Raw genomic sequence first — 17751 nt, 5'->3', positions numbered from 1 at the left:
CGGAGTCCAGCCCGGGGTCGTCACATGTGGTTGCCACAGGCATCACAAAATGGTAAGGGATGTAACATTTCCGTTACACGCTTGAGGATTTTGGCCTATCACAACGCACTGGATAGCTGGCCAATCAGAGCACACCTTGCTTTTTCAGACCGATGAGCTTTGTAAAAATCGACGCGTTTCAGAAAGGTGGGGCATAGAGGAGAAACAATGTACAGTATGTGGAAAATAATGTGTTTTTTTAACCTTAAACAGCATTTCATTACACCAAATACACAAAATAATGTTCTTTTTAGCAGCATCATATGACCCCTTTAAGTCCTCATTTTGACTCTCTCTGAATAAGTTGCTTGTATTTACAACTTTACCTTTGAGAATAATGATAATGTGTTGTGCTCTTGCATATTGCATTTGAAATGAAGAAATAACTGCTTGTTTATTGAGGTTTTACTATTGGGCCACAATATAGATGCCATTATTTGCAAGATATGATTTGCTCAGGGATTGATCAGGGTTTTTCCCTCCTTCCTTATTTCTTTCATGGTTTCTCTTACAGGACCCTCTGGCTGGAATCATTCCCAGAACTCTTCATCAGATCTTCGAGAAACTGACCAATAATGGCACAGAGTTCTCTGTGAAGGTTTCTCTGCTGGAAATCTATAATGAGGAACTGTTTGACCTTCTCAGCCCTGCTCCAGATGTCACCGAGAGACTTCAACTGTTTGATGATCCCAGAAATAAAGTATGCTTTTTTGCTTTCTGAAATGTATTATACTGATAATATCCATAGACAATTCCTTTTAAAAATGCTATGTGTTTATGTTTGTTGAAATAAGACATTCTGTATATCTGTCAGAGGGGTGTAACCATTAAAGGTCTGGAGGAGATCACTGTACACAATAAGAACGAGGTGTATCAGATCCTGGAGAGAGGAGCTGCCAAGAGAAAGACAGCCTCCACGCTCATGAATGCTTATTCCAGGTAACAACTGAATCCATGCTTCCCAATTTAAATGGAGATAAGACTACATGTATGCCTTTGTGGTGTTTTGTTTATGGTTTATAACTTCTCTCTTCTCCTTTTTTCCACCAGTCGATCTCATTCGGTGTTCTCTGTGACTATTCACATGAAAGAGATCACACTGGATGGAGAAGAGCTGGTTAAGATCGGAAAACTGAACTTGGTGAGTTTACTTTCTTCAGACACGGTGTTTTAATCTACAACTCTGGTTCAAAAATAGTTCATCAGTGTTGAAGTGTTTTTAAAACCAGCAACTCATGTTTTACTCTGTTTAGGTGGATCTTGCGGGTAGTGAGAACATTGGGCGATCTGGTGCCGTGGACAAGCGTGCTCGTGAAGCAGGCAACATAAACCAGTCTCTGCTGACTCTGGGACGTGTAATCAAGGCTCTTGTGGAGCGAGGGCCTCACGTACCCTACAGAGAGTCCAAACTCACTCGTATTCTGCAAGACTCATTGGGAGGACGCACCAAAACCTCCATTATCGCCACTGTGTCTCCTGCCTCCATCAATCTGGAGGTGTGTCTTGTGCTGCTAGACTTTGTGCTGTTTCTTACTTATTTTGTCCTTGTTATTAGGAATATTGATTTATAATTTAATTGTAGGAAACTCTGAGCACTCTGGACTACGCTAACAGGGCCAAGAGTATCATGAATAAGCCAGAGGTCAACCAAAAACTCACCAAGAGAACTCTGATCAAGGCAAGTTTCTTGATTGTTTGTACATTTTTATAAGATTTCCTGAACTATATTCCCAATTTCTTCTTGTTCACGCAGCATTGACCAACCTATTCATGTTTCTAAAATGAATGTTGTAGGAATACACCGAGGAGATTGAGCGACTGAAAAGAGATTTGGCTGCCACTCGTGACAAACATGGAGTGTACATCTCTGTTGATAACTATGAGTGAGTTTTGCATGTATCTTTATTTTTATTTATTTATTTTTTATTCTCACCAAGGCTGCATTTGTTTGATCAAAAAAACGGTTTAAATATTATTAGAATTTAAAATGACTTTTCTATTTTACTACATTTTAAAATGTAGTTTATTCCTGTGATGGTACAGCTCTTTTTTTTTTTTTTTTTTTTTACAGCCATTACTCCAGTCATTAATGTCACGTGAATTGTACATTGTCTTTATTTTTTGTAACAACGTACAGTTTTCCTGTCACTTGATCAATTTAATGTCTTTGCTTAAATTCTTTAAAAAACTGTGCTGTTGACAGGATGCCTCATTAAATAGTCAACATTTTTTTTAGAAAACATTATTTTTCTTCCTTGAATTGACTTATATTTAGTTTGATTGGAGGTGATAATTCCGAATTCTATTTGCCCATTTACAGGAATATGAACAGTAAACTGATGTCTCAGGAAGAGCAGATTACGGAGTACACAGACCGGATCGCTGCTGTGGAGGAGGAGCTCAAAAAGGTGAGCGTCTTTCAAATCCATTCTACTTCTGCTTTTCTGTGTGTACAAGTCCTGCCAACTTCCACTTTTGAGTGTGTGTGTTTGTGAGTGATGTATCTGATAAATTGTGCTTGTGTTGGCAGATTATGGACTTGTTTACAGACAGTAAGCAGAAATTGGACCAGTGCACTGAGGACCTGCAGGACAAGAACCGGAGACTGGAGGAGACTCACAAGGACCTAACTGAGACCAGGCACCGCCTCACTCAAGAGGAGTACGTCACTTCACAGCTCCAAAGCAATGAGTGTCAACTTTACAACACTGCTGACCAGGTCTGTGAATCAGATGTGTTGTTTTGTGCATACTATCCTATCATTGCATCACCAATGTTAACTTGATCTCTCTCATCCAGCTGTTGAACACTGCTGAGGTCAGCACACAGGATGTTAATGGTCTCCATGCTAAGCTGCAAAGGAAGAGGGAAGTTGATCTTCATAACGGGGAGGTCCAGCAGAGCTTTGCCCAGCGCATGGAGAACTGCTACAACAGCATGCAGACCTCACTGCAGGAGCAGAGCCACAAACATGCTGCTATGATTGACTATTACCGCTCTTCTGTGGGTAAGATGCGTTACGTGGCTCCACTCTCAAAATGTAATATGCTCTATTGAGGGGTTTAAAATCACTTCCAGCAAGAAAGTATCTCCAGGAAAACAGTCAAGTTAATGTCTGTTTATGTCTCTGTGTAGGTGAGCTGCTGAATACAAATGGAACCGTGTTTAAGGAGACGTTAGGTGCTGTCTGTGAGTCTTACAGCAGTAAACGGTGTTAGATATGAGTAGTTGTTCTCAGTCTTTTTGACTCCAAGGCCCTCCATTATTTACAAAAATATTCAAAGACCCCATAGACTTAGTTTGAAATAAGTTTTGAAAAAGCTATGGTCACTCCTACTTCCTGTAAATAAAGAATGATTTATGGTTTAAAGTGATAGTTCACCCAAAAATGAAAATTACCCCACGATTTACTCACCCTCAAGCCATCCTAGGTGTATATGACTTTATTCATTCAGATGAATACAATCGGAGTTATGTAAAAAAATATCCTGGCTCTTCCCAGCTTTATGGTGATCGAGATTTTGAAGCCCAAAAAGGTGCATCCATCCATCATAAGTACTCCTCATGGCTCCAGAGGGTTAATAACATTTGATTATGATTTTTATTTTATTTTTTTCCCCGCAGGATGAGCACAGACAGCATTTAGAGGAGATTTTGGTTTCCCAGGCGGTGCCAGGTATCAGATCTGTCATGGCCATGAATGACAATCTGAAGCAAACCCTTCACAGGTACAACTCTTTGGCTGAGCAGGTATGCTTCAGAAGAATTTGTTTTTATGCCAGTTTGACTATTTTGAGACTTGTAATTGGTCAAATTAAAATGTCTCTTACAGATGCAGGGTCTGAAAGCAGAGATGATGTTGTTTTTTGACTCTTATGTTGACTCGTTGGCCAGTATGCGAGAGTGCGCTGTGCAAGGCTTCAACACTCTGCGTGCTGAGCACGACAAGCTCAAGCAACAGATCAGCCAAGCTGGAAACAACCATCAGACAGTAAGTCTACTCCCACAGACAGTTTCTTGAAGAGGAGGTTTGTGTTTAAACCAAGTGATCACATTTCTTTAAACTGATTGGCTCAGATGTTCACAAGCTTTGTGGGTGCTGTAAATGTCACCTATTGGCCACAGGGAGGCTGGTTCTGTACATGCTGAAATGCTCAGCAGGCCTCGGTCGCTTTCCAAACTAGACCAAGAAAAACACTTTTTAAACATGAGAATTTGAAGGTACCTTACTTATAATGACAGCATTTGGTCTCATAACTTGCCTAAATCACTTTGTCCACTAGAGGGTTCTAAAACTGCTTAAATTGTTCCTTTCTACAGCGTGTGGCCGAACTGGTTCAGTGTTTGCAGAACCAAATGAATCTCTTGGCGGTGGACACTCAGACTGACTTTGAGGGTCTTGCACAGGCAGCATCTGCCCAGATTGTTCCACTAGAAACGCTACAGAGCACCATACAGAGGTGAGAGGGCATTCACAACAATTGCCTTCAAGTAGTCTATAACCAAACCCTAACAAATCTCATCTTTATTGTAGTAAATGCACTGTGTCTGAGGAGCACACTGTATCTGTCCGTGCTCGGCTGGGTTCCTCTGTGGATAGCGTTATAACTGAGCTGAATGGAGTGACTGAAGAGGGAGAGAGGACGCTGGAGGAATGTGCTGGTTACTGCAGACACCTGCAGACATCAGTGGACTCATTGGCTGAGTCGGGACTCAAGTGGTGTCACAAAGCCAGAAGTTCAACTGAGAATAAAGCCCAGGAACAGCTCATACTCATCAGGGAGACAGACACAGCTGTGCAAGACCTGCTAAAGGTTAGTTTGGGCTTGTCCCAAAAATGCCCACATCTGCGGTCTTTTCACTTGACCGCTTGTCTATTTGCATGGCAAATTTCCTGTGTTTGGCAAAAGTGTTCAAGTGGGTGTAAAGACCTCAAGTGTGTGTAGAACTGATGGGACACACCTAGGGGCCATTCACACAGGAAGTGTATTTATTTATTTATAAGAAATAGACAGGTCTCGAGTTTTTATTTTTTTTCAGGACACTTCATGAACAGGATGCTGCAAAAGTCGAAAGTGTAATGGTCAAAGATGTTTGTCTAGTGTGTTTACATAGAAAGACGACTGAAAAATAGCGCAGTGGAATAGAAAAATGTATTCTGTGTGAATGGCCCGTTATAGTGTTTGCTAAAAATAAATAAAACAAATCAACTTTACAGAGCTTTATTTAACACTTTGTACTTATGAAATAATAAAACTTCTGTTCAGCAGTCCCCATGACAGATGTCATAATTTAGTAATTGATGCTTCTATTTAAGTGGTGAAAAAGTAGATGAAAATATTGAACTCATCTCTTTACCAGTAAAAAGTGCAACACTTTACGTTTTGCTGTGTGTAATTTCTCATTTATTTAACTTGCACTAAAGTTTTGGGACGTGTGATGGAATATGCTTAGCCTTAATGTTGTGCGTTTAGTGTGTGTTAAGGGCACTAAGCTTTGGCATTTATCAGGCTTGGGACAGTCTTGCTTGCTTCCTGTCATGTGGCCAAGACTGCCCTTTATGTCTGAACCTGTTGAATGGAGAAAGTTAAAGAAAGTGAATTATTTCTTTTCTTTTATTTTTACTCTTATGTGTGCATGCAGTCTGTTGAAGAAAAGGGTGAGAAAGCTGTTAAAGACTGTGAAGCCCGTTTGAGTCACATGCAGCAGGAAGTAGAAGGAATCCTGGGTCGTGTGGAATTGCAGACCGGCAAAGATGCGGCTACCTTGCAGGAGCACAAAGAGATCCTCTTCTCCATCAACACACAGGCACTGGACACAGTACACAACTTCATCAGCTCTGAGCTGCGGCAAGATTTACCAACAGGTACATGAGAAGCTGTGAGGGAAATGTGACATTTTGAATGTAGTCCATGTGTACTGGGCACTGATGTGATGTGTATTTTTGCAGGAACGACTCCTCAGCGTAAGGAGTATGTGTATCCACGTGTGCTGAACAAGCCGAGGAGTCGAGAGGAGCTGGAAGATGAGTTCAGAGCTCAGCAGGAGCAGCTTCAGTGTGCACTGAGCCAATGTGAGACCGTCATAGAGGCAGAAGAGGAGAAACCTCACGACCAGGTATTACGATCATACGTTTTGACCATCCATATTCCAGAGCTAGTCAGTGGAAACACTGTCTGCTTTTTAAATTTTATTAAGAAGCTGTAGATGCTCTTGTGTGGACTGGTGTAACCGCAATTCTGTTTTTAGGACTCTCTGGAGGATGAAGTCAGTGTTTCTAGTGACGGAAATGTCACTGAACAGTCATGCTCTGATGAGAACCTGATGTGTTACGAAAACGGAAGGGTTCCCTTTTTCAAGGTGAGACAATTTGGACCCATTTATTGTCATGCACAGGCTTAAGGTCCGGTCACATTAGTGAAATTTTTTTGGGCCAAAAAAAGGTCCATTGCATATTTTCAATAATGTAGCCATGTGTGATGCACACCTCGCACAAAAGTCACTTGAACCAATCAGCTTTCTGTCGGTCAACGTGAAAAACACTGAACCCATTGCCAAATCTGTGTTGGGAAATATTTTGCCCTCAAGCAAAATTGCCAATTATTGACAATACTTTGTTCTTTTTTTTTTTTTGTCTGATCAGAAGAAAAGCAAGAAGGAAAACTGCAATAAGTCACTGAACCGTTCAAAGGTGGAGAATGAAAGCACGTCTACGCCACCACGTTCTAAACTACCACTCAGGTGTCAGAATTAACAAATTATATTCTGGTTTTTATTCTTTCCATGTATGTCTTAGAGTATTGTTTTAACTATACGTGTATGTCTTTTTAAATATGACTTATCTATGTATTTAGCTTTCATGTGTCTGTTTCCTCAGTCACAGTTCAATCATGTTTTAACGTCAGGGTGATTTCTTTGTTACCTTTTCTGTTAGTTTCATTAGAGTTTAGAGCTCGTTTAATTTGTGGTTTTTGTTAAACATTTGTATGTTTAATTTAAAAGCTAAAAGAAAATGATCCACTTCATATTTGAACCAATAAATATATTTTTAAAGTATTCTGTTTTAAAATGTTTGTATAAAGTTTATTCTTTCTATTGCATTTAGTTTGTTGACTAACATTGGTGCTCTTTGTAGATGTGTTTTCCTCAAATTTAAGAGACATAAGGTTCTTATTACAAGAAAATCATGTTTGCGGATTGCTGCATTTAATAAAAAAATTAAAACGTAAGAATTGTTGTAATCTTATTTTAGCAAACTTTACGTATTGTGTAAGATAAATGCATCATTCAAATTTGTAAAAATCTGGGCCCGTATTCATAAAACCTTTTATCTTACCACTAAGAGTTCTAAATAGCAGTAAAAGTTTTTAGCTAAGAGTTTTCTCTTAAAACCTATTCACAAAGCTGCTGAGACCAACTTTTACTAAGGAATAGAGAGAAGTCTTAAGCTAAGAGAAAGGGCTGGGTTGACCTCGTTGCTATGGATGATGTCCGCATACTTACAAACAGTGCACACAGTGATTGGCTGATAGGGGTCTCTGTCAGAAATGTATTCATAGAAATATTGTAGAGTGCAATATTATACTGTCATATTCAAATAAAGGTTTAAAAATGCAGGCTAAGTGTCACTAATTAAACAAGTATATGTTCAGCTAATTGTCAGCCTCTTACATGTGTGCTTCTCATAAACAATTAGTGAATATGCATATGAACAGCCTTTTAATAAACAGTAGAATAAACATGGCTGATAGTAAGGCATGCAAATGTAAAAGAAAACCAAACTGGGCGTAAGAACAGCGGTTACTTCTTGCCTAACTTGTTAATGAAAACAAGGATATAACCAAAGGAAAATTTGGAATTGGGATAACCTCCAAAACCAAAAAGAAAAAAATGCATGGGAAAACGTGTGCAAATAAATGCAGCGTGTTTCTAAAATGTTTGTTCCGAGGCAGATTGCTGGCAACAGCCATTTTAGCCCGGCTGAAAAAAAACAATAGAAACTATCAAAGAATTTGTAATGGTTTTACTGGTTATAATGGGAATTGTACTGGTTTTAATGGTAACTAGAACTAGTGGACCAATGATGACGCTTAAGCCCGCCCTGATTTACATGAAACTAACCGCAACATTTGGAAGAAGAAGCGCAGGACGTGGAAACGAGCGAAGGGAAAAACAGCATAAGCATACAAAAAATTAAAATATGTGCAGAAAATGTCTGAGAGCACAAAAAACAGAGAAATATAAGCAAGGAAAACATGATTTTGTGCGCAATTCGAATAATTTTGCATTCATATTTCAGTTTTGTGCAATATGATTTTAAATGTTTAAAGTTTTGATTAATTCTTATTATTATTAAATATCGAGTTATTACATTTTTGATTTACACATTATTTTTTTGATCCGTGACCATTGTTTGCTATTCTGAAAACTTTGCTTTCATTTTTTTATTTTGTGCAATATCATTTAACTTTTTAAAATTTGGTTTCACGCTTATTTTTTTTATCCGTGACTGCAATACATTTGGCGGGAATCTGATCCCATAGGATAGGCCTAGTTTGTGGTTTGGTCTTAGTGACTTAGGAGTCCTCTTCACTACTCCTAATGTTCCACAGATTTAGGAGCTAGTTTTAGCGCTAAAACGATTTGTGAAATTACTGTCATCACCGGTGCATTGCTGCATTTTTCCAATTTTACAGCCAAAAAAATGTAATTACTACATTTCTGCAGTTAGAGCATTGACTTCAGTGGAAGAGGTTATTACATTTCTTAATTTGTCAGTCACAAAAAAAGTCTCTAAAGGGATGAGGAAGTGTAGTGACAAAAAATCACTAAATTGGCAACACTGACTACAAAATAAGTTATTGATATTTCATTGGTCCTCTTGTTATGACTGGTTCTACCCAGTTCTTGCCATACAATTTGCCTAAATTAACTAAATACAACTTTTACATTTTGCCCTTATAATAAATACATAAAAAACATGTTATACAAATATCATTGTCAGAAGGTAATTACTAGCTGAATAGTCATAGAGCAAATACATATGCAAAGCAAGTCTGACTTGCATGATTTTCTGATTTCATTCCCCTTCTTCCCATTCTTTTCTATGCTTTTTCTTGTATTCCATTGAATAAATGGGGCAAAAAGCTTCAGGAAAAATATTAAGCCTGTATCTAAAACATTCTCAGAAAATATTCCCCCGTCAAAAGGTTCAAATCATATTGGAATCTTACCTAAAATGTCATAATGTCTCTTGAACATGAGAAATAAGAATGTGTCTGGCTAATTTCCATGACTGTGGCAGGACTTTGCCAGAATCTCCACGCTGGCTTTATTCTCGGGGTCAGATGGAGAAGGCTGAAGACATCTTGAAGGATTTTGCTGTGAGGAACGGAAAAGGCAGAATTCCAGTGAAGCTCCGGCGGGCCGTCGGCACCAGCGCTCCGGATGCATCCAGCCCTGGGGTTTTCCAGCTGGTCACACATCCCATACTGCGCTGGAGGACTGTGGTGCTCATGTATGTGTGGTGAGTATTTTATAGGCGTCTGTAATATTTCCAAAAGCTATATCTTTATTTCACTTACAGTATTATGCCAATGATCTGTGCATTTTAATGTACTCATTCTGTGTGTGTATGTGTATAATGCAGGTATGCGTGTAGCCTTGTGTATTATGGGTTGACTCTCAGTGCCAGTGAAGATAAAGGTAATCGTTACCTTAGCGTTGCCATGTATGGTCTGGTGGAACTCCCTGCATACCCTCTCTGCATGTACTTCATTAACAAACAGTGGTAAATGCACTCGCACGATCACATCCACACGCTGCAGTATCAGACTCTCTCACATTATTAGCTTACTGCGTTTGTTTGTTCTTCTTTTAGGGCAGGCCGGAGGAAGTCAATGGCCAATTTTCTTGCATTTGCAGGCGTATCCTGTCTGCTCACAATGTTCGTACCTGTATCAGGTGATCATCTTTCCAAATACATTAGGCTTTGATGCCACTTGGTTTATTTTTGGATATTTATGCAATTAATTGTTTCAGGAATGATACATTTTGGGTCCACACACACACAATTGGTCAAAAGTTAAATAATTAACATTTAAAAATGTTTTTGAAAGAAGTGTCTTATGCTGCATTTATTTGATCAGTTAAAACGGTAATATTATATAAATATAATTACCATTTAAAATAACTTTTTTTATTATTACATTGTGAAATGTAATTTATTACTGTGATGGCAAAGCTGAATTTTCAGCAGCCATAACTCCAGTCTTCAATGTCACATGATCCTTTAGAAATCATTCTAATATGCTGATTTGGTGCTCAGTTATTATATAAATCAACTCAAATTATTATTAATAATGTTTAATATTATTATTGTGGAAGCCATGATACATTTATTTAAAGATTCTTTGATGAATAAAAAAGTAAAATAAAAAATGTATTTGAAATAAAAATATTTTGTAATAATATACATAAATGTCTTTACTGTCACTTTTGAATATAATGTGTCATTGCTGAATAAAAACATACATTTTCTTCCTTTTTATTTTAAATCTTACCTACCCCAGACTTAGAATGGTAGGTTTCCACCAAAAATATTAAGTAGAACAACTGTTACCAACATTTATAAACGAAAACATTAAAAAAAATCTAATTTCAAAATTTGACCAGTAGTGCTAATATTCTCTGTAAACATATATCATGCATTTCTAATTTGGTTGTCTAAAGCCTGTTGTTTGCTTTCCTCAGGGTCCTTGTTAAGTGCCACGTCACTGGCTCTAGTGGGAAAACTGATGGTCAGTGCTGCATTTAATATTGTGTACGTGTATACGTCAGAGCTCTACCCAACCGTGATCAGGTACAGCCAACGCTTTTGCTGCATGTGTGATGTCTTTTGTGCTTTAGATCTTTTACAATTGTCATTTTAAATAAAAATGATTATTAAAATGTGTTTAATTGTATAAAATGTGTTTAGTTCCTTACAGAATAAGATTCTGTGCTTGAGCAAACAGCGCCCTCTGGCGTATTCCATTATATAATCAACGTACAACCCAAAAGTCCCTCACTGCATGTGCTGGGTGAATTCTAATGTTAAGTGTGTGTGTTTGTGTGTGTTAGGAATGCAGGGCTGGGTGTGTGTTCCATGTCCTGTAGAGTTGGGGGAATTCTGGCACCGTTTGTGCCGAGTATGGTAAGTAGCTGTCTGACTTAAGAAATGCCATTTTTCCCCCTAAATAATATTTTCTTATGTGATTAATAACTATTAATGTGTTAATATATGCATTCATAGATGTTATTAATATAATGTGGGAAAATTATATAAAATTAATTAATATTGTAAATATATTTTATCAGCATTATTATTATTATTATATTGATTGATTGTGTACTGATTTATTGGTAATTGTCCAGAAATCATTGCACACCTCCATGCCATTTATGGTGTTCTGTTTGAGTGGGATTTCCGCGGGCTGCCTGGGGCTTCTTCTGCCGGAGACACTTAATAAACCTGCTGCTGAAACACTTGATGAACTGTCCAGCCCCACCTACCAGCGAATCTTACAGCCGCAGGTAAACATGAGCATGACAGAATTGTAATTTCATAAGATTATTAAACTGTCTAATTGCATAACTCCCTGGAATACTTACTTCTGGTTGGTTGATCACGGCATCCTGCCGCCAAATGTTTTTGTATAGTTTCATGTCTCTTATATAACAGTCTTCTTACACTTACATTTACTGTTATGCTTTTGGCAGATGTTTTATCCAAAATGATTTATATTGAATACATATTTCATCGAACCCGTGACTTTGACATTGGTAGCACCACGCTCTGCTGTTTGTGATGCAAGAATACATAATAAATAATTATTTGTTGTAATTATTATAATAAATGTATTGTGAATAAAATTATAATAAAAACTGCAGTATAAATAAATTCAGCTGAAATCAATGTTTCATGTGTCCAACAAACTCGTGAGATTTTTTTTATATATATATTGCTGTACAAGAATCCCAATGAGACCTTTTCTTCATAATGGATTGTTGTGTTTTTTTATAGGTTCACCTTTTGGAAGAAAAGCATTAACTGACCACAACGGGGCTGATAGTGACTAAGACAAAGACCTTGAAAACATTATATTACACCTGTTTACATACATTCCTTGACCATGGTCAGAATTTCGTGCCATACTCCGACTCACTGAAAGACTAAAGGTGCCTTCCAGAAGAAATCTGTCTGCTCAAAGGATCAATTCAACAGATTTAACTGTCAGGACTAATTTAAAATAATGGAAAATGGACCAGATTCTCATTCGTTAACTCTTTTCTCATAATGTCTGACAATTATGACAACTAATTGAATGTGTTTACTGCCATTTATGAACAAATGTCTTATTTTTTTGTGAGCTGTGACATTGCATTCACCAGAGTGTATATATTAGCATTCAATTAATAATCAATAATGGCTGCAAATTTCAGTGATACTGAATCTTCGTTTTGGAAATGGTTCACTCAAAAATTACAATTTTCGTTTATTTACGATTTTAAATCTTTACTGACAATATTTTTCCATCATACTCATATGCTGGTATTTTTTCTGTGCAACACACAAGTAGTTTGGTCATTGGACACTTGATTTGAAATTCAATAAATATTATCAGTGAATAAATTAGATTTGGGATTCATACTTTTATTCATGACTTTTTTTTTTTTTTTTTTGCCTTTGGTGTTTTACTGAAAAAAAAAAAATATCAGCATGTTGGTTTGAATCAACATGGGGGGTGAATAATAGCAGAATTTTAATTTTGGGGTGAACTGTTGTTTTAAGAGACCCTTTTTTACCAATGTTGATTGTTGTTTTTCTCCAAAGGGAGAAGTGAAGTGTTAAACATATATTTGTGTATATTTCTGTACAGTGCTAAACATGCATTTGTGTTTATCTTGAGAGTCAAGGGAAAAGCTTTGAAATAAATGCCTCATGTATATTGCGCATGAGCGTTTATGTCCGTTTGTCACCAATAGATAACACTGTGTTGAAGGCCACCTCCCCTGAACTGAAGTCACCTTTGACCTGTTCCAGTCCTCGTGGTGATGATGTCAGCATTGACGCAGGTGAGCAGTGCTCAGGTAAACCACAGGATTCAGGAGCTGGGAGTTTCAAAGAAGCCGGCACAAAACTTTCAACCACAAACCTGTTTTTTTTGTTTTGTTTCCGTCTCTCTTTCCTTGCTGTAATCGCAGCCTGTGGCGCTGCATGTAGCTGACGGAACAGGTTGAGGGAGAGCAGGCATTAACTATAATAACTGTTTTCATTCTGTAAGTCTTCCTCCAAGGCCTGGCGGGCGTTATATCACCCTGCGCAAGGAGATAAACAGCAGGTACAGAAGGTGTGGTCTCCTGAGTGCATCATCTATACCATGTGTTCAACTTATAATAAAAACAAATTCTTTTGTCTGTTATTATGTTTGCAATACTGCAATTCATCTGCAAAATTTAAATGGACTGTTTAACAAAATAAATCATCAAAGTAAGTCTTACTAACTATATATATTTATAAACAACAGCTTTTTTTATTTGGGTGGATGTTATCAAGCCCTCTTTTTAAACACCACATTATTTATTTTTGGAATGGAAGCCTATAAGCCTGGGGTAATGTGACTTTCCTGCTTTCAGCTCATCACATTCAGAAAGCACAACAACTGTCACACACCTGTACAGAAAAGTAGTTCAGGTTCAATATCAGGTCAGTATCATTGTCTGTGTTCATATGTGGGTGTGGGAAGAGAGTGTTTGAGAGGTGAGACATAAACACAGGTATGAAGCCTGAGGAGGAAGCCAGATTTCTGGAAAATCATAGAACAATATGACCTGAGACTGAACTCGCAAGATCATTGCTGCAGGCCATACTGTACCGGTTCTGTCTGTATAAATAAGCAAAAGAACCTGAGAAAATAATGTCTTCAGAATAAAGGATGAAAATAAGAGTAATAAACAGCTGGTACTGGGCTTACTTATCCAAACTGAAATGTTTGTGCTTTGTTGTGTTTTAGTATATATATATATATATATATATATATATATGCATTTATATATATATATATATATTCTATTTATTCTATTCCATTCTATTGTTCTGTCTATAAGCAAAAATAAATAAGCAAAAGAACCTGTGAAAACAATTTTACAGTCTCTGCACTGGCTACCTATTAAGTTCCGTATCAGTTACAAAATATTTTTTCCATACATTTCTGCCATATGTACATTAACTGACAGTCACCACTGATAAGCTACTACTAAATATTGTAGAAACTTAATTTGCTGTAAAGTTGCTTTGCAATGATTTGTATCATGAAAAGCGCTATACAAATAAACTTGAATTGAATTGAATTGAAAAACAATGTCTTCAGAATAAAAGATGATAATAACAGAAATAAACATCTCATACTGAGCTTACTTATCCAAACTCGGTGAAATGTTTTATTTTGTTTTAGAATATTAATAAATATATATTATGTTATAATTTATATTAATATTAATATTAATATTAATAAATAAGAAATGTTTTATCCAAAGGCAGATGTTTGCCTTTGATTGCCTTTTATAATAATAAAAGGCAATCAAATATTGCCTTTTATTATTATGCTATCTTACATATTTACATGTATTTCAAGACATAACAACATACAGAAAGTTACTATATAAATAATGTAAATATAATTAAGTGTATTGAAAAGTTACAACAACATTAAAAATCTTAGGATGTACTTCAAGTATATAATTAAAATAATTAAGATTAGAGATTTGCAACACTAATCCCGGATGGCGGATCTCGGACTGATTGATCTCTAACCCTAATTAACACCTGAACCTGGTAATCAAGGCCTCCAAGGTCACTAGAACCTTCCACAAAGGTGTGCTGGAGAGGATATGGTTGGAGCTAAACTCCACAAGAACATGCCTCTCCAGGAGGACTGCACATGACTGGGTTAGATCAAAGGGATTCAATGGACAAAAAAGGTTGGGAAACCCTTTTATGTGCATTTTGCTCACGCAGCATTTTTTCCAGAAACGGAGTGATGATTCATATGTCGATTGCTTGAATGGAAATGAAGGAATTAATTCAGAATATTATTTAGAAAAACATGTGTAACACAATGTAAATGCCTGAAGTTAGCCAAGCTAGTTTGAATGACATTTGAAAAGCTTCTTTATTATTATGTGACAGTATCACTACTAACCATCAGGTCTGATGACAGATTTGTGAATTGAGATGCCACTGTACCGTGCTTGTAATCCTATTAGATTTTAGCTCTAAAAAGTGCATTTACCCATGGAACTCCACCAAGTCCTCCCTGAAATTTTGTAGACACTCAGTCGAGCTGAACCTATTCATTCATAAGTGTTTTTGCTGCATCAAAAGCTTATGCAGATGTGCTGACAGTGGGTGTAGCATTATCAGTGCGTTGATTCTTCTTTATTCAAGCATGTCAATCACTCTGTTATTGAACCCTGAAAACCCACCCAACTTCTGTATCTGTGTCTGATGAATGACTTTAGAAATACAGCACTGCCATTTGCTGTGATTCACTCAAAGGCTGTGGGAAGAATTTCTGTATAACTCCAATTCAGTCAACTCGGGTCAACAGCAAGTCCCATCACAGTTCACTGGATATTTTCCCTCATATTTTCCTCATGAATGAATATTCCCCTTAAGGAAAGTACAGTAGGCAATGACGTGCACCTGAGGTGAGGATGATTATGTTCCAGAGAACAACAGGAAATAAAGTGATCTATAGCCTGTCACATCTGAAGTTGCAGTAAGCTGTAGGAGTCATGTCGAGGTGATATCCTCATTCTTATGAAGGCTGAATTGTCGCCAGACACCATTTCACTGTAATGGGATGCTTAGGGAGTGAGTTTAGAGTCACTGCATTTTCATGGGACAATCCTGACACTTCCACTGAACTTGCCAAATATTTGAAGTTGACGCCTGATGTGGCAAAGACCATCTTGTGCTCATACTGAAAAACTAAAATGTCTGTCTGTCTGTCTGTCTGTCTGTCTTATTGTTTTAATGTCTATTATTTTTATAAATACATACAGTATCTATCTATCTATCTATCTATCTATCTATCTATCTATCTATCTATCTATCTGTCTGTCTGTTTTAATGTCTTTTTATAAATACATACAGTATTGTCTGTCTTATTGTTTTAATGTCTATTTTTTATAAATGCATACAGTATTATCTATCTGTCTGTCTTATTGTTTTAATGTCTATTTTTTATAAATACATACAGTATTATCTATGTCTGTCTGTCTGTCTTATTGTTTTAATAAGTAGATAATACAGTATTATCTATCTATCTATCTATCTATCTATCTATCTATCTATCTGTCTGTCTGTCTGTCTGTCTGTCTGTCTGTCTGTCTGTCTGTCTGTCTGTCTGTCTGTCTGTCTGTCTGTCTGTCTGTCTGTCTGTCTGTCTGTCTGTCTGTTTTAATGTCTATTTTTTATAAATACATACAGTATTATCTATCTATCTATCTGTCTGTCTGTCTGTCTGTTTTAATGTCTATTTTTTCTAAATACATACAGTATTTCTATCTATCTGTCTGTCTGTCTGTCTAATACACTGGAAGATGAAGGATGTGTAGCTGAGAAATGTCTATATAAATATGTGTGCACTCACCTTTGCCCTTGTTTTCTGAACTCTGACTACAGAGGGGTGGTGTGAGTACGTGTAGCTGGTGTATGTGTATGTGTGTGCATGTTTGGGTCAGGTATCACTTGTGCTTTGGGGTAATTACAGTGTAGACACCAGCTGCTGCTTCTGCATTCCAACACGCACTGATGCTGCCAACAGAGGTCATGACACATCACACAGCTTCCACCATGACTGATGCCCGACAAACACTTCACATCTTACCTGTAGCTGCTGACGTTCATGCTTTAATGGGTTTACTTAGCTCAAAGAATATTTAGAATATTGATTTTGACATCTAAACTCTTCACCAACCCATATTTAGAGTAGGTTAGTTAGGATGGCTGATAGTAACCTTAGTAGTGTAAGTCATTGGCACTTACAAATCATGCTGTTTATCCCGCTGGAAGTCAGATCATTGAAGGTGTGACATTATGTATACACGCATGCACAAAAGGTAATCCGGTTCAGAAGTTCAGCTGAACTATGATCCTGCCTCAAGGGCATGATGGAACAGTAAAGAGAGAAATGGGATGATACCACATGGATTTCAATGGAAATTTGATTGTTAGCTCAAACAAGCCGAAAGGGAAAGAAAGATAACTGTTAACATCGACTTCATCAGCAGAGCGGAAACAAATTTTATTTTTGTTTTGCTCATTTATTTGAATTTGTACATATATTTGTGTATATATATATTGCCCTTTTTCCCTTAATTTTTATTAGAAGGTCAAAGGTCAAGATCACAATAGAGACACAAATCACATGATTCCATTAGGATTTCATGACAATTTCCCATCTTTGTTTCTTCCTAACAATAACCTTTCTTCATCCCACCTCTCTCACCACTCACATCCTCTCCAATATCTCTTCCACCCTTGACACTGAAGCACACTGTATGTTCTCCGTCTGGTATGTCTGTGTGCCCTTCGGCTGCTAGTCTTAAGTGTGTGTGTGTGTGTGTGTGTGTGTGTGTGTGTGTGTGTGTGTGTGTGTGTGTGTG

At 37.2% G+C, this 17751-nt stretch overlaps 1 protein-coding gene, 1 long non-coding RNA gene and 1 pseudogene across 2 annotated transcripts in view; all 3 read left to right on the top strand.

The window, feature by feature from the left end:
- LOC107668589 (kinesin-like protein KIF11) overlaps positions 1–7042 on the top strand; it is a 9261-nt gene extending 2219 nt beyond the window's left edge. The window contains exons 6-24 of the mRNA XM_016460525.1: positions 554–739; positions 854–978; positions 1090–1180; positions 1293–1535; positions 1622–1717; positions 1834–1922; positions 2360–2447; positions 2570–2758; positions 2839–3046; positions 3175–3252; positions 3558–3616; positions 3664–3789; positions 3872–4030; positions 4360–4499; positions 4574–4853; positions 5683–5905; positions 5990–6156; positions 6289–6399; positions 6683–7042. Of these exons, the coding sequence (XP_016316011.1) occupies positions 554–739; positions 854–978; positions 1090–1180; positions 1293–1535; positions 1622–1717; positions 1834–1922; positions 2360–2447; positions 2570–2758; positions 2839–3046; positions 3175–3252; positions 3558–3616; positions 3664–3789; positions 3872–4030; positions 4360–4499; positions 4574–4853; positions 5683–5905; positions 5990–6156; positions 6289–6399; positions 6683–6793 (2769 nt within the window). The 3' untranslated portion in view covers positions 6794–7042. The remainder of the gene's footprint in view (positions 1–553; positions 740–853; positions 979–1089; positions 1181–1292; positions 1536–1621; positions 1718–1833; positions 1923–2359; positions 2448–2569; positions 2759–2838; positions 3047–3174; positions 3253–3557; positions 3617–3663; positions 3790–3871; positions 4031–4359; positions 4500–4573; positions 4854–5682; positions 5906–5989; positions 6157–6288; positions 6400–6682) is intronic.
- Positions 7043–9295: 2253 nt separating this feature from the next.
- LOC107668610 (solute carrier family 22 member 15-like) lies at positions 9296–13423 on the top strand (annotated as a pseudogene).
- Positions 13424–14938: 1515 nt separating this feature from the next.
- LOC107668611 (uncharacterized) overlaps positions 14939–17751 on the top strand; it is a 6226-nt gene continuing 3413 nt past the window's right edge. The window contains exon 1 of the long non-coding RNA XR_001631914.1: positions 14939–15060. This is a non-coding gene — a long non-coding RNA (uncharacterized LOC107668611). The remainder of the gene's footprint in view (positions 15061–17751) is intronic.

Source organism: Sinocyclocheilus anshuiensis, unplaced genomic scaffold, assembly GCF_001515605.1.
Source record: "Sinocyclocheilus anshuiensis isolate Anshui unplaced genomic scaffold, SAMN03320099.WGS_v1.1 scaffold2047, whole genome shotgun sequence".
Classification (NCBI taxonomy): domain Eukaryota; kingdom Metazoa; phylum Chordata; class Actinopteri; order Cypriniformes; family Cyprinidae; genus Sinocyclocheilus; species Sinocyclocheilus anshuiensis.
The sequence above is the reverse complement of the archived record's forward strand: the minus strand, read 5'-3'. Positions and strand labels throughout refer to the sequence as shown.